At 36.9% G+C, this 27,502-nt stretch overlaps 1 protein-coding gene across 2 annotated transcripts; it reads left to right on the top strand.

Moving 5' to 3' along the window:
- On the top strand, window positions 1–27,502 carry LOC306866050 (protein FAM163B-like). Of its 2 annotated transcripts, none has more exons than XM_079411017.1 (3): window positions 1–592; window positions 24,561–24,676; window positions 25,664–27,502. In XM_079411017.1, exons 2-3 carry the CDS (start codon window positions 24,584–24,586, stop codon window positions 26,114–26,116), a joined length of 546 nt encoding a protein of 181 aa, XP_079267143.1. In that variant the 5' UTR covers window positions 1–592; window positions 24,561–24,583; the 3' UTR covers window positions 26,117–27,502. The 2 variants fall into 2 exon arrangements, with proteins under 2 accessions (XP_079267143.1, XP_079267144.1); XM_079411018.1 differs by lacking the exon at window positions 1–592 and adding an exon at window positions 7,165–7,305 and having other exon boundaries at window positions 25,664–26,625.

The raw sequence follows: 27,502 nt of genomic DNA, 5'->3' as shown, positions 1-27,502 counted from the left end.
AGTCAGCGCAGCGACCGGAACTGTAAACCCGTCTCATCCCACTCCGCGCGCGCGGGCAGATTTACAGTGCACTTCAGCTGCACGAGACGAACAGCAGCAATTATCTGGCTGGAAAGCATCGGAGAACAAACAAGCTGAGATTTCATAGTCCGTAGTAATTTCTCGCGCAAAGAGAGAAGACACTGCCATCTGAAGCTTAGGCGCATTGTGAAGGTTTCATGTTCCGACGTTTGAAGAACTAGTTTACGCCGATTTCCTCGACCGACGGCGGATTTGATTAGGGCTACCTATCGAAAAGGACTTTTGGTTTCCTCAAGTTTTTCCTCTTCCAAATTACTACATTGTGCTCTCGGAGCTTCTCTTTTTCCTCACATTCTATGAAAAGTCTCTCAGGATGTTGGCAACTCCACATAAACGGATATGAAATAAGGAACGCTTTGATTATTACCAAGATATCGCTTCATCTTAATCGTGTGAGACTGTTATTATTGTTTCCCCAGCCCATTCGCTTCATGTTTAATCTGTTTTAGGACGCCGAAAGTCCGTAACAGTTCTGCAGATGTGCTCTGGTTCAATTCTAACCATCGTGTAGGTAAGATTACAACACAGCTGTGATTTAGTTCCCTTCATTTGTCCACAGAATTGATTTGGTTGTGAAGAAATGTAATCCGGTTTCTCTATTGGTTTGTGTGAACAGTAATCATTCCTAATCCGCGTTTATGCTCGGAGACATTCTCCAGTTGGCATTTTCATTATTAGCACTTTTAATTAAATTAAAATAGGCCTGTTTTTCTTCATGTAGCTTCAACTGGCATTTATAGGAAGTTGTTCTCTGTCCATGGTGCTGAAGTTATAGAAAGTTGACCGATTTAATTCAAATATGTTGATGTTGCATGCATTCAGTATATCCTACATATATCCTTCTCACTACTGCATCATTATAGAAGTTTAATTCATGTCTGAGTTAATGTTTTTAACCAAATCAACTCTATACAACGTATAGGCCTATTTATAGGAGGTTGAACTCCAGGGAAAAACCATTGAAAAGAAGGCTAGATTTTCCCACTTAGATGCACCCAAAGAGATAGCCCTTAGTTGTTCAATCTACAATGAGTTGTAACTGCATCATGGTTTTAATCATGTGACCTAAGACCATATTTCTCAACCTGTGCTCTTTTAATGATAACTCAAATATTAAGAGCCATTGAACCCTTCATGTCACGTGCAGTCAAGCTGATGTGGCAATCTACACTCCTCCTGATTGGTGGATGTGATTTCCCATGACCCCTTGAAAGGTGCAAAGAGATTTTTTCCCCTACGACATTTACGAGATGGGACATAAAGGGGGATGGGCTTTTCCAGCATAATAATGTTAAAGTATTCTCTCCACCCCCAGCCATGACCGTTCCTCCATCCTTGACCCTCTGTTTCTCTGTCAAACACATATTAATTGCAAGATGCCCCCATTCCAGTGAATCATAGAGACATAGCATGTCTATTCCAAAGTGGCATCTTCAAAGGAGGAATAAGCCTGTGTCACATATCCAGACCTTATTTTAACCAAATCATCTTCAGAACAGTGTTTCTGTGCTGTAACAGTGGACATGTGGAGTTGTTACCTCAAAGAATTATTTTAGCCTGCTCTGACATGTAAAAACACGTTTCAGTAGTCACGTTCATTACGTCATAGAAAATTATATTTTCTCATAAAACTCATAAATCATAAACCTGTTGAACAAATATTGTGAAATTGGTGTAAGGTTTAAATTTCATAAATCATTACAAAGAAACAGCAAGGAACACACTGAATTAAAATTGCATTTTAGAGTAGAAAGTCTGACTTGTTATAGTTTATTATAATTATTAATAATCTGTTTTATTTAAAACTTTATTTAAAAATTTAAATACGTATTTAATTATTTATTTATTTATGTTTACAGTGTGTATGATATTCTTCTATGGAACACAAAAGAAAATATTTAGAAAAATTTGTTGGATTTTTGGACCCCATTGACTTCCATCCTTGTAAAACATACGCTAATAACTTAAAAAAAAAAAAAAAAAAGAAGAATTTAAGCTTAGTATTTATTTTTTTTGTTATTTATACTTATACTTACATACATATATGGCATTCTTCTCTGAAACAAAAAATATATATATTTTAATTTTGCTGTTGTTGTTGCTTGTATTTTTGGACCCCATTGACTTCCATTGTATGAAGTTGAAACATTCCTCTGAATATCTTCTTCATGTTGCATAGATGAAAGGAGTCATACAGTACAGGTTAGGAAAGACATAAGGGTGATTAAATGATGAAAAAAATATATATTTTTCATTTATCCTCTCAATAATGTTTTCATAATATAATGAACGCGCTTCTCAGAGACTAAAATGATTTGTATTCTGCATGCAGCAAGGTTTAGGAATAATTACAGAATGTAACAATGACTTTAAATTGCATCACCTTAAAAAGTATCACAATATTTTAAATTCATGAAGCACCCAGTTGTAAAGTGCATTTAAACAGGCTAGATTTTATTCTGACCATACGGCCTGTGAGCGGAGACGTTTAATGATTTGGATATTTGGAGCATCATTCTTGAAACTCTTTTCTGCCACAACCTCCAGGCTGCCTTTCACACCACATCTCCTCGCTACTCTTTCATTTATGTCCTTCATTGTTCCTGCTCTCCTCCCTCATCCCCTCCCCCCACGCCGGTTGCTATGTCTCCTGCCACAAGGCCATGTCACTTCTTGCGACCGCAGACACCAGCATGGGCTTACAACACTCCTGCCGCCCCAAGGGAGAACATGCCGGCAGATGCCTTGCAGAATATAAACATGTTACAAAGACTGTTTTTAATAGAAGATGGAAGCTTGCTCTCACATCCCCCCAAACCTGCTTAAGCTGAATTGGAAAAGTCCCAAAGCAATAACAAAATGGATTATTTCTCACATAGTTTGGTATGGAGGAGGTTTCTCAGGAGGATCTTCTCCAAAGAGGGGCCATGAACATATAGGGATGTTCAGTGTGAGACAGCAGCAGAATGACTTTTGAAGCACATAATGGTGGAATGATTCTGGATACGGAGTGGCCTCTTGCCAACTGGACAGGCAAAGATATAAAACGATTAGGGCAGGAAGCAAAGTGGAAAAGAGGCTGGAGATGTACTCAGCCGCCCTGCAGAAATAACTCTAAACACACACATTATGTTATCTCACAAAAGAGTGTTTTTATATAAGTCCTGTAAAAACTTTTATCCTCTTCGTGGTGATGGAAGAAGGCTGGAGGTTGTGTACATAGCGGCTACAAAACAATGACTCAGTCATATGCTCACTCCGGCCCTCTAATGCAGACACAGTCAGTGGCCCCTGAGGCCCGAGAGAGTTGAACCGCCTGTTGTTCCAGTTAAACTGAGGACAAGTCCTTTAGAAATAAAGAGGACTGTTAGTTAAATATGACTTAATAAATGACTTTTTTAAATATCATTATTATTATATATTTTTTTAATTTAATTTAATTCAATTCTTTGCCAACCAGTATTTTTTTTTTAAAGTTGCCGGTCACCGTCAACATTTTTGATCATTTCCACAAACATTTAATGGCCCCTATAGAATACTTTGTTGTATGAATACATGAACATGTAATATGTCAAAACAAAGAACAAAAACTCATTTTATTCTGACATCATGCATTCTTTTTTTATCAACACTTGAATGTGTTTCATTAAAAAAAGCTTGAACAAAAAGCTGAGACCAAGATCGGTAAAATAATCCATATGACATCAGTGGTTTAACTGTAATTTTACGAAGCTACGAGAATACTTTTGTGTACAAAGACAACTAAAACAACGACTTTATTCAACTATTCGTCTCCTCTGCATCACCCCATAGCGCCATTTTATGTATGTGATACTCTCCAAGATGGCACTCTAGGGTTACGCAGAGGAGACAAATTGTTAAAGTCGTTATTTTTGTTTTCTTTGAGCACAAAAAGTATTCTCGAAGCTTCGTAAAATTACGGTTGATGTCATATGGATTATTTTAACGATCTCCTTGCTACGTTTCTGAGCCTTGATCGTGTTAGGATGCTTGCTCTCTATGCAGGATCAGAGAGCTCTCGGAATGCATCAAAAATATCTTAATTTGTGTTCCGAAGATGAACAAAGGTCTTACGGGTTTGGAACGACATGAGGGTGAGAAATTAATGACAGAATTTTAAGTTATTAGTGTATTTTATCTCTTTAAAAGTGTACCTGGTGTTAGAGGCAGAAAATCAGCAAGATGTGCTGCAAAAGCCAAAGACATTCATCTGCTTTTTTACATAAAACAACAATGAATTAAATTTGCATGTGCATCATTTGAAATCATTTATCATCACTGGTGTACATTATATGAGAATCATTTATAGTCAAACACCTGAACTATTAAGTAATATAGTTATAAATAGAGATTTCAATGAGTACATTGGGATGGGAAGTGCTCCTCAGCTAGAAGATGACTCAGACACCCTGAGGTGCAAATGAATCGTCTGTTGCACATTTAGCTCTTACAAAATAGAATTTGATGGTTTGAAATGAACTGGATATTGACATTTTCTTCAGGAAGTGCTGATTACCAATGAAAAGCCTGATAAATGTATGCTAAAGTGTTCTGGGTGGATGTTTGAAGTAGTTGCTCTGTAATTGCTTATTAGCACAAGTTCTTTTTTAAAAGCACAGCTCCATGTCTAAAATAATATTGTGTTCCTTTGATATGATCCCTGCTTCGGTTAAAATGTAACAGAAAAAACCTACAGTTCAGTCATCGGACATTCTGAGTTTGCATTTCATAGTTTTGAATTTTTTTCACCAAATTCTGAGTTCATGTTTAATTTCCGTCATCGAATAAAAAGAAAAAAGGTCATTGCAACTTCTTATCTTACAATTCTGACATTTTTCTGACAGCTTATATCTCACAATTCTGAGTGGGGTCATTTAAAATTTGGTAAAGTATTGTGCATGGGAATTAATTATTTGATAGTATTTATATTTTTTTGCCAGTTTATATTACATTTTGATATCTGTTGGCATAATTTTCTTATAATTGCCATTATATTGACTTACTCTGGTCAAGAACTACCCCCAATGAGAACACTATAATATTCAGAATATCAGTTTGATTGGATTGCACAGACCTGAATGAAATCTGAATGACATCTTTTTGTCATTTTGAAAGACAAAGGATTTGATTTAGAGAGAGAGAAAAAGATCCATAAAAAGTCACATGTAAATCAGCACAACTCTCAGTGTCTGCATGATATGACGTGACATTGTGATATTCACTGTTCCATGAGTAAAGCTAATGCAAAAATGTATTTTTATGCTACGTAGGGAATTTATACTTTACAGTATCTAATTAATGTAACTTAAAGCTTGAGTTGATGATATAGACAGCAATTATGCCTGAAGAACATGGGTCACAAATGGATGAACCCCAATGCAGAACACCTGCAGTTTACAACAGGAGCAATTTTAACCATTCATTTGTACGAGCATGAATCACTGTATGAGTGGGTGAGACATGCTCAAGCAGCATACCTGTTTGCCGTTTCCATGGTGACAAGATGCCACTTTGAGTGCCCTTGAAGGATTTCATCTCTTTAGATGGTATAGGGCATAATAACCTGGATGGACAGATTAGGGTACCTGTTATTTGTGCCGAAGTGATGCTATGTAGACCTACCATGAATTAGAGCTGCACGATTATGACAAAAAACATAATTTTCGATTAAATCCCTTGTGATGAATAGAAAATTCTGCATGTCAGATTCTTTATGTAGATTACACATCTTAACGGGTCCATACTGCGCTTTATTATGCAGGAGAAATAATGCAACTTTGGTTACTAATATTATTTTGATTCAAAAATAGCAAACACCAAACTGGTTAAAGGGGTAGTTCACCCAAAAATTAAAATTCTGTCATTAATTACACACCCTCTTGTCGTTCCAAACCTGTAAGACCTTCGTTCATCTTCAGAATACAAATTAAGATATTTTCGATGAAATCTGAGCGCTTTCTGACCCTGCATAGACACTAACATTTTCAAGGCCCAGAAACGTAGGAAGGACATCATTAAAATAATCCATATGACATCAGTGCTTCAACTGTAATATTATGAAGCTACAAGAATACTTTTTGTGTGCAAAGAAAACTAAAATATCAACTTTATTCAACTATTTCTTCTCATCTCTTTCCGTTCACAAGAGTACCACGAAGCATGCTATAGTATGTACCATAGCGGTAACACTTGATTTTAAGGTGTCATAATACAGAGTAGTTACCTAATTAAGTACTTAGTAGTAGCTGTTGTACTTACATGAAACAAAATGTACTTACCATGTAACTAAGTTATAGATCAACCTGTACTTACAGTTTGTAATTATGTACATGCAATAGGCAGCTACTGATACACATATGTAACAGACCGAGTCTGTTACACAGCTATTTGTACAGTTAAGTACAATCTTGATAGACTTTATTTTAAGTAGCTTATGCCTGTGTAATATGCTGTAATTTGAATGTAATTAGAAAGCTATTACATGTTTTTAAGATGTGTACTGGTGGGTTAAATCGAACTAAGGTGCAGCTGGATAAGGTGTACAGTACATGAAGTACACTTAAGTACAATCTTGATACACTTATGCCTGTGTACTGACATTTATAATTACGTTGTTTAAAGTCTGCAACACATATGTAACAATCTTTATACATAAGTAGCTGTGTAACAGATTCAGCCTGTTACATATGTGTAACAGTAGCTGCCTATTACATTTACATAATTACAAATTGTAAGTACAGGCTGTTCCATAACTTAGTTACATGCTAAGTGCATTTAGTTTCATTTAAGTACAACTACTAAGTACTTAACTAAGTAATTACTCTGTATTATGACACCTTAAAATAAAGTGTTACCGCATAGACAATAATAATGAATTATTTACCAGTTAATTACATTGTTATAAAAAAAGTTTTTTTTTTTTACAAATTTTAAAAAATATATATAGATATATATTAAAATTAATTTTACATCATGAAATGCAATCTCAAACATCCCTATGGACAGGCAATGGAGAAAAAAAATCAGCTCTTTGTCCTCTGGCACTTCCTGTTTACATTTTACACTCTCCCTTTGCAAACTTTGCATCATGAAAGATAATCCTAATGTATCAGACAGATCGAGCGAACCAGCAGGCTCATATGAAGCATTAAATCAGTCCAGACTGGCATTCGAGCGCACCCGCTTTGGGTTTGTTTATATGAGGTATGTATTTCTGCATATTCAATGGAATTCAAATCCAAGCTGTCCACTGCAATCAGTTTACTTCCTGTATGCATGTGTTTGTGATACCAGAGATATTCTGCACATTAGGAAAAAGCAGTGTTTGTGTACTTTGGTAAGGGAATACATTTCCCTGCCGTCATATATTTGGATCAATGTGGGTTTAACGTCAGTCCTGTATAAACTCATGAGGAAGTAGCATGTGTTCATGGCCTTCATTAGTGTGGGAATGCATTATCTAATGGCGTACCTGCATGCTTCATCCCTCAACACACACACACTATGGATCACTCAAATAGGCCTGTGCAGTAGCCGTGGGGTTGCCAGGGGTAACGCTTTATTTGTCACGAACCACAAATAGAGAGATTATGCAGGGTGCATATGGCACTGCCATGTTTCATATCTTGAAGTGCTTTTACTGAGTTTGATGTGTGACTTGAGAATAAGAATAGGCTTTTTATTCTTCATAGTCGTGTATGAAGACTTAGTCATGGAATTAATGTGGTATGAACAAATGATCTGCCACATTTAGTCACTAAACCAAACGTCCCTCAACGGGAAGTGATATTGATATGCCTGGTAACCTTCATAGTGCGTTTGTTTACTGTCAGCATTCGGTTTTTTTTTTTTTTTGGTTTGTTTGTTGATGTATGACGGTTTCAAGACTCTATTAGCACTGTAACATGAGACGACTTATTACTTTTAAGTCATTATAGGCTATTTCGTTCTTTTGGCCCATATAAAATTGACCTTCAGGCTCTATTTATTTTTTACTGTTGTGCTTGTCTGAACATGATTAAATCACCCTATAATGTTTCTTCATCCTTTTATCTCTTTGAAATGAAAGAAATGTAGTTTTGACTGCAGGGTGTGTGAAACTTTTAGCTAGGTTACACTGTTATTGCACTTGGGCATGTTGTTACAATATTTAGGTTAGCATTCTGCTAATATACTGTTTTTTTAACATCTGTGCTGCTGACATACTCTAACAACATGCTAACATACATGATGCTAACATACACATACTGTAACAACATGATGACATGCATAATGCTAAAATGCACAAAATTTATATGTTAACATATACAATGCAATTCACAGTTATAGGGGGTGGTGGGCCGTCAGGGCCAGCAAAGCCTTCTCTGCTGACCTAAACACTATCAGAATCACTGACTTAGTTTTAATATATTTTTCATTGAATGTGTATTAAATTATTTACAATAGTCTATTCTCTTCATTTCATAGCTTAGGCCTAAGACCTAAGGCCTTCATAATCAGCAGTGCAGGCGTCTGTAGCTTAACATCAGAAAGAAATCGTTGCTTTAACCAATCAGATTTCGAGTTGGCAGCTCCAGGGCCATCTAGCAGGCTTACGATAACATCAGCATTTTCTCGTCCTTTGATTGGATGCTCAGAGCGCACTAGTCAAAGCTAGCAAACAGCATCACTTTAAATATTTGTGTTTTCACAGTGTTATTACTGTTTCTCACCGTATATGCTGTGTACAGTGCATTCTGTAAAATATTCGCCCTCTGTAAATCTTAATACTAAAGTACTAAATGACCGCGGCGAAAAACAACCAGACACCTATCGGCAAGAGTGCTGTAAAAGACTCGTGAAGATGAAAAACTACTAGAGTATGGTAGGTTAAGTTTCATTTTTGACTTTTATTGCTTTATGCGTTGTATTCCGATGTTATTTGCAAAATATAAAGCCATGTTTAAGTTTCCGTAAGAATATCTCAGTTTCCGAGTCCAGCTTTATGAACCTAAAGCTGTATGAGGCGTGAAGATGAGATTCATAGGGTACATTACGCTTTTCTTCATCGTCTTGTATGAGTTTTATCATTTTAATTACTTGCTCACTTTCCCGGTAAGCCTGTGCTAACTAGTATTTTCCTCCCGCAGCGCGCGGGCAGACCGGCGGGGAGACTCATGAAGACGAAAAGCAGTTAGAGTTCATTAAATTGTTAGGTCAACTTTAAAACACATGTAATCACCTTATTTGTTTTATACCAATGTTCTCTGTAAGGTATAAATACGTTTGAGTTTCAGGTTGATTATATTTGTGTCATTTTGTCAGGTTAATGCTTCAGCTAGAGATGATGCGTTGCGCAGGTGTGGAAACTTGATGAATTGTGTTAATTAGCTTTAGTAATATCATTCATTCTCGCTGCATAAGATACCTGTCTGTGATGCAATGCCCTGTTACACTGCATTTCTGTGTACTAATTATGGTTTCTATAGCCGTGGCATCATTATGATGGTATTAAGAGGTGGATTAATGAAATGCACGGCCCGCCACTGAGTTAGAAAGATAACAAATGGGATACAACGCAACAAACGTTAACAGCAACAGACAATTAATAATGGTATACATCCAAATAATATACAGTAGGTTATTTTCAAACCTGTCCTGGAGGCCCCCTGTCCTGCACATTTTGTATGTCTCCCTCATCTAACACACCTGATTCCACTCATCAGCTCGTTAGTAGAGACTGCAATAACTAAATTGGGTGTGTCTGATTAGGGAGACATAAAAAATGTGCAGGGCAGGGGGGCCTCCAGGACAGGTTTGGGAACCACTGGGTTATAAATCACATACAACAACAAGGTTTTTAGAAAACATCTGACACAAGGTTATCGAAGTCATATCAAAGTTTAGGGATGTGCGCTACGACTAATTTGACTGTCGTTTAAACGGATGTTTTGTATCCGATTATTTGACTAGAAACCCCCGAGATGAAAAAAAAAACTCTACTGTACTCTACTCTAATACCCTAGATTTCAAATATTTAATCTATGAATCACACTGTCAAATCCCTCAATGACTTCCACTAAAAATAGGTCACGATTATGCCGTACACTTGCCTCACGTTATCATCATTTAATTTTAAGTGGTCGTTAAAAAAACAAAAAAAAGAGCATACACTCAATGGTAGCCAATGCATGGCTTATTTATACAAATCAGCTGGGGCAATGCAGAACAATGGAAAAATCAATCAATAGACTACAGAATTCTTCATCGTCATATAACGTTAGTCAGCATATTTAAACACAAGTCAAAAACAATAGGAAAGTTGATCAAGGAATAGCATTAAAACGGCTTTTAAAAACATACAATATCGTCTAAAAACTAAAAAATGCAACAATGCCCATTTGACTTACTCAGACTTACTCATGCGTTTTAGTTCAGTGAAATTAACATGTCAGCGTGGTCTGGTGAAAGACGGGACCTGAGTACCTGATTAACAATTATATTCCTGCACTTGAAAAAACACGCTCAGCAGGAACTGAAGTCACTGGCCCGCAGAGATTACGACAAACAAGCCGATAGAGTTTCAAAAAGTGCTTGGACATCCCGCACCACCACCGAAGTGGGTCTTCGTTTAGAGGAATAGACCGTGTGGATGGGATCGCAGCGGGTTGTAGTGAATGACGTGATTGACATTTGCTGGCTGTGGCTAGCCTCTAAGCTAACGCCTAAGTGGTTACGCATCGCTCCAGAGTTATTGTAAGCCAATTTGACATTACACAGTTTACACAAAACTTTTCTGTTTATTTCTAATTCAAAATAATCCCACACCTTGCTCGTCTTTCGCATGGTCACTTTTGAGCTCGCCGCAACTGACACGAAGAAAAAGCATACGAGGTCTGAGGTAAAAATGTAGTTTTCGCTCAGATACACTTTGAAAAATAATGTATTATTTTTCAAACATTTTATTTTAATCTATTTAAAAAGTAACATTAAATTGATGGTAAACTGAATGATAGGATCATGTTTTTTCTCTCGTGTAATCGACTATTGTTTTCAGTGTTGAATAGTAGGAGCTGTAGTCGACTAAAGTTATGGTGGTCCACAAATAAGCAGCAATTTCTCATTTGAACAATGTGTATAAGGACATCTGAAGTAGAATCAAGTGATCGTCTGCCTGCATTACTCAATTTTGTTGTTGTATTATAGCATATAATGTGGCCTACAGATTGTTTTTATTTTGGATGCTGGTGCTGGTGTCACATCACACCTCTTAACTAGCCTAACCATCAAGACTACCAACCAGCTTTGTCAGACCGATCATTCTGCTTGACAAGCTTCACCAGCTACGTTTTCACTGTTTCACAGCATGAGACAGGCACTAACTAGCATAAACCAGCCTGAGCCAGCATGGAAATGTATGCAGGTCTAAGGTGTCTTGTCAGCAGGGTGGCACATCCATATTCAAAGCTCTTTATGCATGCGGTCCAGATGTATTCTTCTGGAAGTGTACTTGATGCCACGTCGAGTCACAATGGATGGAGTCATAATCTTATCGCGTGTGCAGAAATGAACGACCTTTGTTGCAGGTTTATGTTTCCACATTCATGTCCCCTGTCAGGCTGTGTTATTATGCTGTCACATGAATGGACTTGGGCTCTGCCATGCTTCAGAAGAAAATGCTTTCTTATTATTTCCCATGGCACACCACAGAGAAATGTGCAAACTTCTGTGTCAGGAGTTGTTAAGTCCCTTTCACACATTTCACACCAGGGCTTGAATGCACCTTTGACCTCCACTCGAAAATATTGCAGACAGTGTCACTGAAGAGTGATTTGATGAAGTTGCTAGCAGTAAAGTAGGATAATAAGCAAGGAAAATACTAAAGCAAACCCTTGTGAAAAATAAGTGTGCTTAATTGTATTGAACATGCATTTGTAGTGCACTTCAAATCAAATCAAATCTATAAAATACTTAATAAAAAATGGCATATTCATATTAGTACATAACTAATGTTAACAAATAAAAAAAATTCATTGTTAGTTCATGTTAATGTAGTTAATGTTAACAAATGAAACCTTATCCAGTGTTACCAAAAATTCTGTATTTGCAGATAATATTTTAATCAAATTAAAATGCCACTTAAATGTACTTGAAAAGAAACTGCTTTCACTCTTACAGTTTTTCTCGATTGCTTAAACACATTTCTTGAAATTATGTCTCGTATTCTCAAAACAGTAAACACGAATCCATAACTTATAACTCAATTCCCCAAACTTCCTATATTCAGGTCAAAATGAAGCTCTCCACTCAAAACAACTCGATCTTGCTGAAAAACCAAACTTTGCTCTCAGACATGACACGCAAACAGTCAAAAACACACACACACTGCAGAACAGTTTTACACACCGATGAGATCAATTCAAAACAATACTACAAAAACCGGTTATAAGTGCGGTACTTCCCAAATGTTTTATTTCTCAGTGTACAGAATGGACCCTTCCACCATGCATTCCTCTCGGCTGTTGACCCTGATCGTTTTCTGGATGTTCATCCACTGTCAGAATTTGTAACTCTTGTGTTGTCCTCTGTCTGCATCATGAGATGCACCTTTGAGCTATTTCAGAGAACTGGTTTACGTATAATTGGTTGATCTATATTCTCTTCATTAGTGAAAGTCAAGATTCACTTGCACAATTCATGGCAAATTTACAAAAAGTCTAATAGAAATGTGTAGAAAATATGTTTGACGGTTTATGACAACTAGATCAACCATTTTGCATTTAATGACTTATACGATGAACTAATGACTTGAGGTTTTAGGGGTAAGACTATAGCACAGAGAACTATATAATACATCTTGAACAACATGACAATAGCTACTGATAATGTAGGAAACCACAGAGAAATGTAAATAATCAGTTGCATGAATGTACCAATGCAATCCCAACTTGTTCAAAAGAATGAGAAACTTTTTATGGTGTATACAAGTGACTAGATGATGTGGAGGTTGAACAAGTAGTTTTGAGAATTTCATTTCTGATCTGAGAAATGCACCAAAGCCACTGAGAAAAACTGTAAGCTGACTTTGGCCCTTTTATTTATCCATCGAAGGTTCTGATTGGTGTGTGATAAATTTAGACTCCTAGTGTTTCCACTTGGGTAATTGTGTGCTAATTGAGCTCAAACTGTGCAGACTTGAGTGAACAATATTGAATGCTAGTGCTTTGTAAATGATCACATGGTGTAAGCACTGAGAAATGTAGGGATTTGTGTGTAGAGTTTTGCAGTAACAGTTCACCAAATCTGACTCACGTGTTAAAGCAGGGAATAGTGTTTATAGTTCAGCAAAATGGGTGTGATTTTTGAAAGGGTGTGTGGTTATAGTGTTTTAGCAGTCGAGAAAAACTGTAAATATAAAGGTGCTTCACGATGCCACAGAAGAACCTTTTTGTCTAAATGGTTCCTAAAGAACCTTTAAAATCTGAAGAACCTTTCTGTTTCACAAAAGGTTCTTTGTGGTGAAAGAAGGTTCTTCAGATTATATAAGGGTAAGAAAGAGATGGTTCTTTAAAGAACCTTTGACTGAAATGTTCTTTGTGGAACCAAAAATGGTTCTTCTGTGGCATTTGAAGCACCTTTATTTTTAAGAGTGTCCATGACTGTTTTAGTGCACTTTGAAAAAGTACACTGTAAAAATGTCAATTAAAAGTTTTGCGTTTGCTTTAAAAATCCTTTGAAGTACACTTATTTTGATGTGTTGAACATGCTAAAGCACATTTGAAGTACTTGATTATAAGTCTAACTGTAGTGTGTTATTTGATAATGCATTTAAAGTTCATATATTTAAGTATACTAAATTGCAACTTCATTACATATGTGCAATTGCAAACTTATGTAAATGCATGACATACATTTCAATAGACATGATTTTAAAGTATATTTTAGTTTACCGTAAATGCCTCAGTACATTCAGTAATAAACTTTAACCATATTTCAAAGACAATATAAGTAATAACATTGAAATTGCGATTAAATATGTCCTACTTAAAATAGATAACTTCATTTAATATCAATTTAAACTATATTTTTAATTAACATACAATTACATAATATTCTATTAAAGTATATTATTCTTGCAAAAAGTAGTCTTTTTAAAAGTAAGCTGAAGTGTACTTCTTTTTCAGAAGGAAATGAAAGAGGTAAAATGATCTTTAGATTATAACAGAACAAAACATGAAAAAACTGTTTTGATACAGTGAAAATAAAATATTGAATGTCATAATATGCCTTTTGGTGGAAATTCTACCTCAAACTGTTAACACAATCTTGTGTCTGTTTTTTCAGTAATCTACTGACTAAAAAAATGGGACTTCATTTCTTTGGATTTTATATTTTTTTTGGATGAAAACCAAGAGATATGGTTATTCATAACAAGGGAATGATTAGTCTGGCATCAGTACAAAACCATCTTCACGTTATGTAACCCTAGAGTTAAAATGAAAGAGTCTGTAATACATGAAAGAGTGATACATTATGAATATGTCTGGACATGTTTGAAGTCATTGTAAAATGCATATGTATTTACATGTGCACACCTGTGACAATGTGCAGACCTACAGATACAACCAGACAGTCATGGCATGGTGCCAGATCTAGTAAATAATACATTAAAATGAAAATTATTAGCAGAAACCTAACGTTTTGCACCCAATGAGTCAAAACCAAAAAAAATTATTTAAACATCTTTGGAATAACTATCATAGAAGCCTGTTTCCACCTCCAAGTAGTATAAAATGAAAAGGTAATTATAAGAAAATAAATGAAATAAAAGGGCATCCTTGTGAAAAGCAGTACACTTGCAGCATACTTTTAAAAAGAGTACATATTATGTAAAATAGTGCACTTTAAAAGAATATAATCAAGACTGAACTGAATGCCATGTTTTCAGAGACTAACTGCATGCTATTTGCACTGAAATGAAAATGTATAATCGTTTAAATTTATATTAAATGCAGTTATTTCAATTTAAGTGTGCTTTTTTCTGACTCACTTAAATAAGACTTCATATATTTCCATATGTCTTTTGTCTTTGAAATAGGTCTAAAGGTTAATGCATGCATTGCTAAGAACTTCATTTGGACAACTTTAAAGGTGATTTTATCAATATTTAGATTTTTTTGCACCCTCAGATTCCAGATTTTCAAATAGTTGTATCTCAGCCAAATATTGTCCTAACAAACCATACATCAATGGAAAGCTTATTCATTCAGCTTTCAGCTGATTTATACATGTCAAATTCGAAAAATTGACACTTAAGACTGGTTTTGTGGTCCAGGGTCACATATGCAGGAAACAGAACAAAACCAACTCAATATACCAAACACTGACAGACAGGTGTATGTTTGTGATAAGTTCAAGAAATTATCAGCAAAGATAAACCACATGCAAATATGCAATACATTTTTAAGCATATGATTTGTCACACACTGAATTGTGTCATTGATTTTGCAATCATACTTAATTTTTTTGAAGGCGATTTATTTAGCAAATTCTTCTGCAAGATTGATGCATCTCATCATACCAGAGCGGATGTGTTTACAGGACATTAAATATGATGAAACCTGCATGTTTACGTGCACACTTCTTCATGTCAGGGTTTCTAAAAAGCTGCGGCTGCAGTCAATATTTTTTGACCTGCTTCTCTGTCTTTTATTAAAAATCTCAAACTTGTATTTTAAGTTATACCTGCTTAAACTATGACCACTGCATTACAAGGATATGCTGCAGTGGCAGAGTGACTTGTGTATCTGTGTTCTGAGCGTGTGTTTGCACACATCCTGTAATTAAAGCTTCATGTGATGAATATGTTGTGATATGGCAACATATTCTTCATACTGTGATCTAATTTAGTGATCCCCATGGGAGGTTTGTGAGGTAGACTGCAGCACGCTAATGGATGTTTGACTTCATTGAATTACAGCTATGTGTGCACATGAGCGCTGTGCGTAAATGCTGGGTTTTTGCATAGGTTACATGCTTGAGTCTCTGCGCATGTACAAAACTAACTATTCAATTGACCTTTCGAATCACTGGGTCCCAGTATTACTAATAATTTTAGGTTAAATGTCATGAACATGGCAGTCAGTAGCAGGGCCAATGACAAAACAGAGTGTCTAGATACTTAATGCTAGATGGTTTATATATATATATATATATATATATATATATAGTGGCGGGAGGAGCAACCGACAGACACAGTGGGTGTGACGTCAAGCCTCGGAGAGGTTTTTATTAAACAAATAAAGGGGAAAAATAAAGTGTCCAGGGAAAATAAAGTGTCCAAAGGAATGGGGAACCTGGTGTCCTCGCTGTGCCGCGGGGCTAGTGAAGGAGGGTAGTGTTCGTCAGGGAAGGGTCCAGGGAAGGGGCGGAGTCCGGGGGCCGGGAGCGAGTGGCGGCGGCGTCTCTTGCGCGGCTTCGTCCATCTCCTGGGTTCCCGGCGCTTCTGGGGGATTCGGCGGCCCGGCATCCTGGCCCGACAGCCGCCTAACGGGTGCGGCAGTCCTCCTCGACGCTCCCTTCCTGGACCCACGAGGACACCAGCGTGCGTGCACGGGGAAGAGACCGGTCTCCCGAGGAGAGGCGCGCTCGGCGTTTAAACAGCGGCGGTGATGAGGCTCTATTCACATCAGGTGCACCTCATCACACGCCGCCAGCCCTAGGTGTTCAGCGCCCCTCCTCTCTCACACACCTACTCCCGTCGGGAGCCTGGTGAAGGGCGGCGAATACGGGACGGGGTGGTGATGATGGACAGGGGGGAGGCAGCCGACTCGTCACAATATATATATATATATATATATTTAATGAGATTAATCGTGATATGAAATATATATATATACATGTATATCATATCACGATTAATCTCATCCAAAATAAAAGTTTTTGTTTGTGTGTGTACTGTGTATGTTTATTATGTATATATATAAAGACACACACATACAGTATATATTTTTTAAATATTTACATGTATATATTTATATTAATATAATTTATAAATATATTTAATATATAAACAACATTTTTCTTAAATATATACATGCATGTGTATTTATATGTACATGATAAATATACACAGTACACACATAATATATTGTGTACACGGAACGAGGAGACGAGCAATTCACAAAAACGAGAGTCTTTAATGTCCAACAGGTTACACAGGGAACGTAGGAGACACAGGAACACATGGATAGACGTTTAGAACCGACAAACATTCACAGAAGGACTGGGGCTTTTAAACATAGGATAATAGGGGAAGACGACGAGACACACCTGGAATTAAAGTAACACAATCAACATGAGGGAAAAACTGGGTCACAGGGGAGCAAAACACACACAAGACAGTCCACAATCCTGACAATATATATATTATAATATAATATATATTAACTAATCATATATTAAGCATCTAGAGCATATATATATATATAAGCATCTAGTTGATTTTAAAACTTGATTTTTTTTTTTTTACTTTTACACAATTAAAAAAAACATTTTGAACATCTTGAATACATGTGAGAGTACAAATCTTAATTATTATTTGATATTTATAATTATTTATAAATACTTATAATTATATTTATGTATTTATTATTTTTAGGTATACTACAGTTCAAGCGTTTGATTGGGGCTGGTAAGATTTGTGTTTTAAGTGTTTTAAGTCTCATTTGGTCTCAAAGTTTGCATTTATTTGAAAAACACTAATATTATGAAATATTAATACAATTTCAAATAACTTTTTCTATTGTTTTTTTAGTATATATTAGTAAAATATTTAAAGGACTTATTGTCCTTGACATACAGTAATGAGGGTCATTTCCTGTTATTTTCTGCATGTTGGTTGCACCACATGACCAATGATTTATAAAAATGTAAATATTATGTGATTAAGCACTTTTTAAAAATCATAATAATTAAAGAGTGTGCCAAACTACTTATTTTTTTTTTTTTTAAGAAATTCCTTCTCTATATGGATATATTCTTTATTTTGATATCAGGATAGTTGCATACCCTGAAATATTTAATTTATGCCCCCATAAAATATCAAAATACATTTTAATTCAGAAACAAAGGACGCATATTCAAGTCATTGTATGTATGAACTCCATTTTTAATATATTGATTCTGTATGCTGACGAAAAAACAAAAAAAACAAGCGTCATGTCATTGACCCAGGGGTCAGCAGACTGATTTCTAGCTTCTCCTCAGCCTAATTTCAACAATGAGCTCTGACGTATTATTGACGTTCTCTTCTAGCTGCCTTTTTCACAATCAAATGAAAACCAACAGCCCTGTTTCATTTCCAACCCAGATCGATTGATTGCATTCGGCTACTAGACGAATCAGATTACAAAGGCCTAATTTGATTTTTGAGAGCAGGTACGAACTACTCGAGGACAGCTCAGCTGATTGGCTGAGACAGATGCCTGTCAAAATAAAACACAAAAAGACTAGAATCCCACAGACAGTCACATATTCTTTAAATCAAGGTAGTTGAAGAGGAAATGAGACCGGTGTGTGTGTGTTTCTCATCTCGACAAGGCCCTATTATTAGAGAATAGTGCAGGAACCCACGTTTTATTTCCTCCCCTCAGTATTAGGGACGTTATATTTCCGTTCTGTTCTTTTCTTAATGGTCCTAAAGCTAAATTCAACTAGGAGCTTGATGGAGGTCCATGTCTAAAGAGTACCCAGTGGAGGAAAGAAGATAGATGCAGCTCATTACAGTTTATTGGCATTACACAAGATTGCTTTGCTTTTGTCGCTTCACACCTGAATTACACGCCATTACAGATAATCTTATTTAAGCGTTAGAGGAGTTTTCTTATGCATCATTTTTAAAAACCTTCAGTCTGAATCAAAGAAAAAAAAAAAAACTACTTTTGGAAGTTGTTACACTCAGTTATTCACGCATAGAATTAAGTAAAATCCACGTATGTTATTTAATAAGTACATACTTTTTTTTACTCAATTTGTTTTTTATTTAGCTAAGAATTTTACTCAATTGTTCAAGACAATTAGCCCAGTTACACTCTAAAACATGATTTTTGTTTTAAGTGATTAAAACCTATTAATGTTTAATATTCTGTTACTTGGGACTTTTAAAATGTTGAAGTTTTTGCGGTTACCATTGTTGTTGATTCATTGAGTGATTAAACAAAAAACAGTTGTGTAGAAACCATTTTGTCTTAAAAATTGCAAGCAAATTTCACAAACAATTACAAAGAAACTGCAAGCAACACAAGAGTTAAATATGAAATTTGAACATAGGAAGACTGAAATAGTATTTTAAAAAGGTATTAACGGTATTACAATTCTATATATAAAACACTACATGATATCTTAATAGTGTGTTTTTTTGGCTTTACTCAAAAATAATAAATAAAATAGTAAGTAATTTTTAAAAAGACACTTAATTTTAACATTTACTCTTCCGATTCATTCATGCTAACAACTACAAAGCAGCCAGTGCAGTTTCAGTTAATGCAACGATAACATTTACATTTCATTATAGTCTGTTAGACTATATTAGTCTAAATATTAGTCACAATTAGACTATGTTAGACTATATTAGTCACATGTTACATGCACACATGTTGTTTTGCATGCTTCAGTAAGCATCATTTCAGTGACATTTGACTAAGGCTTTTGGGTCAGTTGACCTTGCCTAGCTCCACTGAAAGGGCATTACCTATTAATACTCATCTAACCTTGCCCGTTTCCAGTCATTCATTGAGCAATCTCTCCTAAAGGCTGCCTTTCATTCTCTTTCATGTCTAAACAAACTGGGTGGTTGACCTGAGGTCAAGTAGAGCTAAATGTCCCATATACTGATTAGCCCCAACATTAAACCCACTAATATGTGAAGTGAATAGTATTGATTGCATCGTTACAACAGCGGCTTTCAAAGGGTTGGATATATTAGGCAGTAAGTCAACAGTCAGTTCTTGAATTTCATGTGTTGGAAGCAGGAAAAGTGGGCGAGCAAAAAGATCTGTGTGACTTTGGCAAGAATCAAATAGTGATGGGTCAGAGCATCTCCAAAATGGCATGGGGTCAACTTTGATGCCAAGAAGCCTGTTTCATATTCATTAATGGTACCTCATATTAAAGTGTTACCAATCATTGTATAGGAAGCTAGAGTTGTAGTACATGTGCCCCCTGCTGGTCTGGGGCTCTACAGACTCATGGTGCTCATGCTTGCTCTGAATGAGGATGTCGGCCTCTTTGTGCTCTGATCTGTCTCTAATTGTTGGTGGTAGAGTAATATTTAGGGATCTAGGCTGCTAGAACAGATATTACAGATTGAATCTGAAGTAGCATGAGTGTCATTGTGATCACAATGCTGCTCTTGCATCACTATTTCTTTGAACAAGATGTTAAATAAGAGTTTCTCCTGAAGGATTTTCTCACCCTACGGTAGAATGGGCAAACTGATTTATGTGAGTTTGATGTGTTTGCTGTTATAGTGAGTCTGATTTCACTTTAGAAATCACACTGTGGATAGAATAAAAATATTGCTATGTAAAATTGAGTAAATGTGCCATTAAGTCAAGATCCAGGTGAATATGGTAGAAATTGTAACTAATAGATATAACAATACTTCCCCAGCTGATTAGTTACAGCACATTAAGACTTTCTGAAATGTCATGTTTAAATATGCAAAGTTTGCTTTATCTAATTAAATATGCAGCAATTTGCATACATTTCCATAATATAAATCTCAATATTGTTTTTATAGAAGGAATTTTGTATATCATTCATAAATCGGAAAATACTGTCAACAGCCCGAAAAAAAACACACTTTATATTAGGTAGCCTTTAACTACTATTTAAATTAATTATGTAATACAATGCACTTATTGTGCACATACAAATACCTGAATGTAATTACATATATATTTACACTGTTGACCCATCCCTTTGTTGCAAATTAGAGTAACACTTTATAGTGTTATATTCGATATGTATAAACTTTATATTCGATAGTCCACTTTAGTCTAACAGTAAGTAACTTTGCAACTACATATCAAATAGCAGTCATTATAGTATTAGTAGACCGTATGCATAATATCTGCTAACACTTTATTTTGATGGGTCCACAACATACAACATACTTGTCACGGTTCATAGAATCACTGTCTCATCCTTGCTCGTCTGTTGTGGTGTGTGGCGTGAGTGGGTGTGTCCAGCTCGTGATTACGGCTGATCTGCCCCAGCTGTGACTCATTACTGGGGCTATTTAAGATCAGCTAACGTTACTCTCATTGTCAGATCCTTAGAGATTCTATGTGTTCCTGCTCTGCCTCTCGTTCTGTTTCCTGGTGTGCTCCAGTCTCAGCCCTGACTTCGGAGGATTCGACAGTTGACCTGGCTGCCCATTGCGTCCCTGCGTCCGTCTTCTATCCACGCTGTGCACGAGCTCCATTCCAATTTGTGACTCTGTTTGTCTCTCAAATAAACTGTTGTATCTGCTATGGAATCCTTCTCTTGCTTTCATAACAATACTGATTATTAGAATCTTTGCAAGTATACAGTGCCCTCCAAAAGTATTGGTACCAGCTAAGAAGTTCAGCACTTTTAGAGTTTCATCCCTCTATCTGATGTGAGCATAAGTATTGGGACAGTTGCCTCACGGGTCTTTCTAAGTGGTCAGCTGTCTCCTGTTGCATTAATTCTTCAGATATTAAAAGCAGGGAATGTGTTGTATCAGTTATATCCATTACTTCTGCATTCTGAATCTTGCATTCGACGATGACACACACAAATCAGGATGAAGATGAGGGAGCTGACTTTGAGAGAAAAGCAAGCAATTTTGATGCTAAAAGAAAAGAGGAAGTCAATCAGAGCTCTAGCAAAAACAAAGGGCATGGAGAAATCAAGAGTTTGGAAACCACCAGCAACCAACAACCACCTGATCGACTGAGAAAACAACAGTAGTTGATGACAGACAAATCATAAAAGCTGTGACAATTAACCCTAAAAGACGTGTCTGTAAAATCACCAACAACTTCCAGAAAGCTGGGGTGATGCTCTGACAATCTACTGTCCTCAGGAGACTTTGACACAGAATTACAGATGCTACACAGCAAGATGCAAACCTCTGACCAGCACCAAAAATAGAAAGGCAAGATTAGAGTTTGCAAAAAAGCACAAAGGTGAGCCAGAAGAGTTTTGGAACTGTGTTTATGGACCGATGAGACAAAGATGAACCTTTATCTAAGTGATGGGAAAGCAAAAATGTGGAGAAAAAAAAGGGAACTGCAATGATCCCAAGCATCCAGCCTCATCTGTAAAGCATGGTGGAGGTGGTGTCATGGCATGGGCATGCATGGCTGTCTCTGGAACAGGCCCTCTCAACTTTACTGATGACTTAATGTATGATGACAGTAGCAGAATGAATTTGGAAGGGTACAAAACCATCTTGCCTACCAATATTCAAGAAAATGCCACCAGATTCATTGGGGAGTGCTTCATATTGCATCAGGACAATGACCCAAAACACCCTCCCAGTTCAGTCAAGGAATTTATAAGGGCAAAGAAATGGAAAGTCTTAGATTGCTCAAGTCAGTCTCCAGATTTAAATCTGATTGAACATGAATTTCACCATCTGGAGAGGAGAGTAAAGGCAACAATTGGAATTGGCTGCATTAAAGGCTGGGAAAAGTATTTCAAAGGATGAGAGCAAGAGTCTGGTGATGTCTATGGGTCACAGACTCACTGCTGTGATTGTGCTCAAGGGATCTGCAACTAAATAATAGCTTTTAATCTTTTATATCTGTCTTATGTTCAACTGTCCCAATACTTATGCTCACATCAATGAGTGGGATGAACTCTAAAAGTGCTGTTCTTTTTATTTGGTAAAACATGTATGTGTTGAAACGGCTAATAATAAAATGTGACATTCTGTAGTTTTGTCTCATATTCATCTTTTAATCATATTTGCAAATGTCTTGACTCCGCAGCTGTTACGGGGCTGACGAGACGTGAGACGTGCGGATCCATTTGCGAAGCTTTATTATTAAACATGGTCAGAAACAGGCAGGGTCAGACAGTGGCAAACAGGTATGGCAAGGGCAAGACAGAGCAATCCGTGGAGCAAGCGTGGGTCGATGATCGGCGAACAGTATCCAAAGGGGCAAGGCAGAGAGATAATCCAGAGTCAAAAGCAATAATCCAAACGGGGAGCAAACAGAGTCCAAACGGCAAGACGAAGGGTTAATCCAGGAAACACGGGCAGGGTCAGACACGGCAAGATAAACAAGGCAAGGCAAGACAAGACTAAGACTATGGCTCTGTAAAGTAGCTATCGTTTGGGGAGTGATAAATGCTAAACAATTACAGAAACAAAACAGAAACACGGAATGGCACGGTAAAGCAGCTAGCACTAGGTGAGCGCTAAACGCAGATCAATACTCGGCCCTGAGCAAAAGCAAGTCCCAGGCTTATATGGTGTGTGGTGGTGATTGAAATGATGATCAGGTGTGGGCGAGATAGAGAACAGCTGTGCGTGTCGTCAGTGCAATGTATTGTGGGAACTGTGGTCCAGTGTGCTGTACGAGTCCATGTGGTGAGTGAGTGACATCTGGTGGCGAGTTAACGGAAGAGCATGGCCAGGATTCGTGACAGCAGCCAACAGAGAAATTTTGTCTTTACTGTTCCAATACTTATGGAGGGGACTATATGTATTTAGTTGCAAATTAATGAGAATGAGTTGACATGTAGTTGACATGTAATTACAAAGTTACTTATAGTTAGTAGAATGTCTAAAGTGGACTGTCGAAATAAAGTGTAACCCAAATTAGCTCAAAAGGGAAATTTATATAAATAATTACAATTAATTATGATTAATTACAATTATTTGTATCAACTGCCAACAAAAATCTTAAAACCCCAGTGCATGAAAAATAGTGTTTTTGCTTGTCGTGTCTTGATTAAACATATTTAATTCCATTTATTGTAAATACAACAACATAATGTATTCACAATGTGCCAACTGATGACTAGATTTATTTAAAATGTTTTCATCTTCATCATCACATCTTTGTTTATTGACCTTCTATATTGACTGTTGTCATTTTTTTATCAGTCATCTTGGTCCAAGGTTATCTCTCCATCATTTCCTCTTCTTCTGACCATTATCCCTCCTAGGGTGTGTTTAGTCTCTCTTTTCCTCCCATTTGTTCTGCCCATTCACTTTCATCCCTGTGCGGTGATGATTTTGGCATTCGAATCATAGGTGCAGGGAAACATTTATCACGCTGAAATGTCCATAAAATTCCTCCGGCACATTTGATTGAAGCTAATGGAGTTTCGTCGCACACACAGTGCTCGTATGGCGGTTTACGTTTGATCATAAACAATTATATAGACGTTTCTCGTTAACCTAATGCCTTTCTTTCTTTGTTTTTGTTTTTTAGGGTGTTGATGGAGAGCCTTTCGAATGACAGCCGGGACAGTGGTAATCACAGGTGGAATTCTAGCTACAGTAATCTTACTGTGCATTATCGCTATACTGTGTTACTGTAGGCTGCAGGTGAGCTCTTTTGTTTCTGTGCTTTTTTCTCTCTTGGAGTACTGTCATATTTGTCTTACAGGTATAATGCTGTGTTTTAGTACCTTCTCTTCCCTTCGGAAGTAGTGGCATGCTCTTCTTTTTCTGTAGCTGCTGTTAGATCTCATGTTTTCTGTAAAGGAAGTGACTGCTTGTCACAAACACGAACATGTCACGTCAGAATCGAAAAGACAAGGCACATCATGTTTTTCAGATGGTTTGTTGATTTTTGCACATTTGATTTGACACTGAAACAGCTGGTTGGCACTAAAATTGATAGCCATAGCGGATGACCAAGTTGCATATTCAGACATAATCTCATAGTGGAAAATAATGACCAAATTTATGTATTAATGAAATTCAGATGGAATTCTGTGCGCATACGTCCTACGTCATCCGTTTCCGCTTAGATGAAGTGAGAGAGAAGTGTTTATTACTTTGAAATATGGATATTTTTCTTACAAAAATGAATGGATTTGCTACAGGAGGCCTTTATTCACCCCTGGAGCCATTTGAGCCACTTTTTATTATGAATGCGCACATCTTATTTGACGTCTTTTGGACCGTCGAACAAAAACACCTGCCCAGTGCAATGATAACTGCTAGCTGTTAGTACATCTGGCCCTTACTTAGTTACTTGGTAACACTTTATTTTAAGGACCAATTCTCACTATTAACTAGTTGCTTATTAGCACGCACACTTCTAGCATATTGGATGTTTATTTGTATTTATGAAGCATGTGTTAATGCCTTCCTCTGCATGACCATATTTTAGATCCCTTAATCCACCCCCACACCTAAACTTAACAACTACCTTACTAACTATTAATAAGCAGCAAATTAGGAGTTTATTGAGGCAAAAGTTGTAGTTAGTTAATAGTAAGAACTGGTCCTCAAACTGAAGTGTGTCCAGTTATTATGTATATTTAAAATGCTAAGCTGACAACCCCTCTCTCTACACCCCTCTAGTACTATTGCTGTAAGAAGGAGGAGTCGGAGTCAGAGGAGGAGGAGCCTGACTTCGCCGTCACGTCTCGTATGCCGCCGGTGCATTCAAACCACAACATCCTGGCGGCCACTGTCCCAACGGCAACCACTCCCAATGGGCCTGGCCTCTTCACGCCCCCACCGACACGAAAACTGACGCGTTCACAGACATACTGTCCGTCCTGTACGCATTACGACCTGCCGTTTTACCTGCAGCAGCCAGACGGCCTGCGAAATGGCGGCGAACGCATTAGCTACCGCAGCGTGCATCAACAAGATTTGGGGCTGTCCGCTCCACTGCCTGCCCCGTTGCCCACGCCGCTGCTTACCCAGCTGCCGACGCCACTGCCCAACTACCACAAACTAAACCTCAGCCGCTCGGTCACCATGAGGGAGATGTTCACGCGAAGCTGCAGCATTAGCACTGATGTGTAGCCAGCCAGAATGATATAATGCTAAATGCTAATGGCTAACTGCATCAACACAGGCAACAGACTCAGTTCTCACTGAAAGACATAATTCAGCATCAAGCTGTAGTGCTTGCCTACTTAAAAACAATGTCAACAATGTCAAAAACTGTAAAGACAAAAATGGGGTGAGAGCAAACATTTGGAGAACCTCTCCCTCCCTCAACGCATCTACTTTACTCCTGAATCCCTTGTTTTGTGTTTTCGGTAATTGGAAAGAGGATTCAGAAAATAAAGCTAAAGTTTTTATGTTTTCCTTACATTTTTCTCAAAAGACACACCAATACACGGAAACCCTGACGTCTTGAATTTTTCAAAATACGGTCTGAATTTAAACTTTTCTATTGTTCATGTAGCTTGAGACATTTAGCTGAATAATAACTGATATAACCACCGACTTTGTTTTTGAAAAAACAACACATATAGTACAACTTATGAAAAGCCCTAAGTAAAACTGTTTGGTCAAAATGTGACGACAACAACATGATGTAAGCGTTTGATTATGAGGTAAGATATGGGATGAGAGGCATTATTTTTTACTGAAATATTATTGAGTTACTGTGTGCGATTCTAAATATTAATAGATGTTTTCACAATTTGCGAACTGTTCTGTTTTGGATGTTTAAACAATTTGTTCTTCTTTATTCACAGTACTCCTATCTAAAAAGGTACAGGTTTTTGTTTCACCTGCATTAACGTCATAAAGATTAAAAATTATCTTATTTTATAAACCTGGATGTGAGATGGATATAAGGCCGTGGATTCTTGATTTCAAGGGCTACATTTGCTCTTTCTAAACGCTGCTTGTTGGACAATGAACAGAACTTCTTCTGCCAGAAGGGTTTTTCTATCTCGCTCTTTCTCTCTGCTGTTCATGCTTACAGAGGCGTCAGTTAGCCTATTTGCTGCGTTGTTGATGTGAAAACAAGTGGGGCGTTGCACCAACTTTCTTCTTTTTAATAATGACACAGTGATTATCAAGAATATTTGTTCTGTTTCTGGCCTGTTTGACAGTGATATCCTTCTCTCGCTGGGTGTGAAGCCGCACACTAGTCCTGCAGTTGATTTTGACTTCTGTGATCACCATGTGGTTGTGTTGTGATTTCAGATTTCTCTCCTAGCTCTTCTTTCTCTCATCAAAACCCGTTTAAATCTCACGCTGTCTCTCTCATGTGCGTTCATACTCGTTTCAGTGCCTGTTAATACCAACTGTATTATTATTATTATTATTATTTCTGAATAGTTTTTGCATCACAGTATTTTTGTTTCAGTCATAGATAAATAATATTGTTTCATGTTCTAATGATGCCGAAATAGTCCTGTAATTGATAATAAAACTAAGAATACAATGTGG

This window comes from Barbus barbus, assembly GCF_936440315.1.
Source record: "Barbus barbus genome assembly, chromosome: 47".
Taxonomy (NCBI): Eukaryota; Metazoa; Chordata; class Actinopteri; order Cypriniformes; family Cyprinidae; genus Barbus; species Barbus barbus.
Note: the sequence above shows the minus strand (reverse complement) of the source record. Positions and strands in the feature narration are given on the sequence as shown.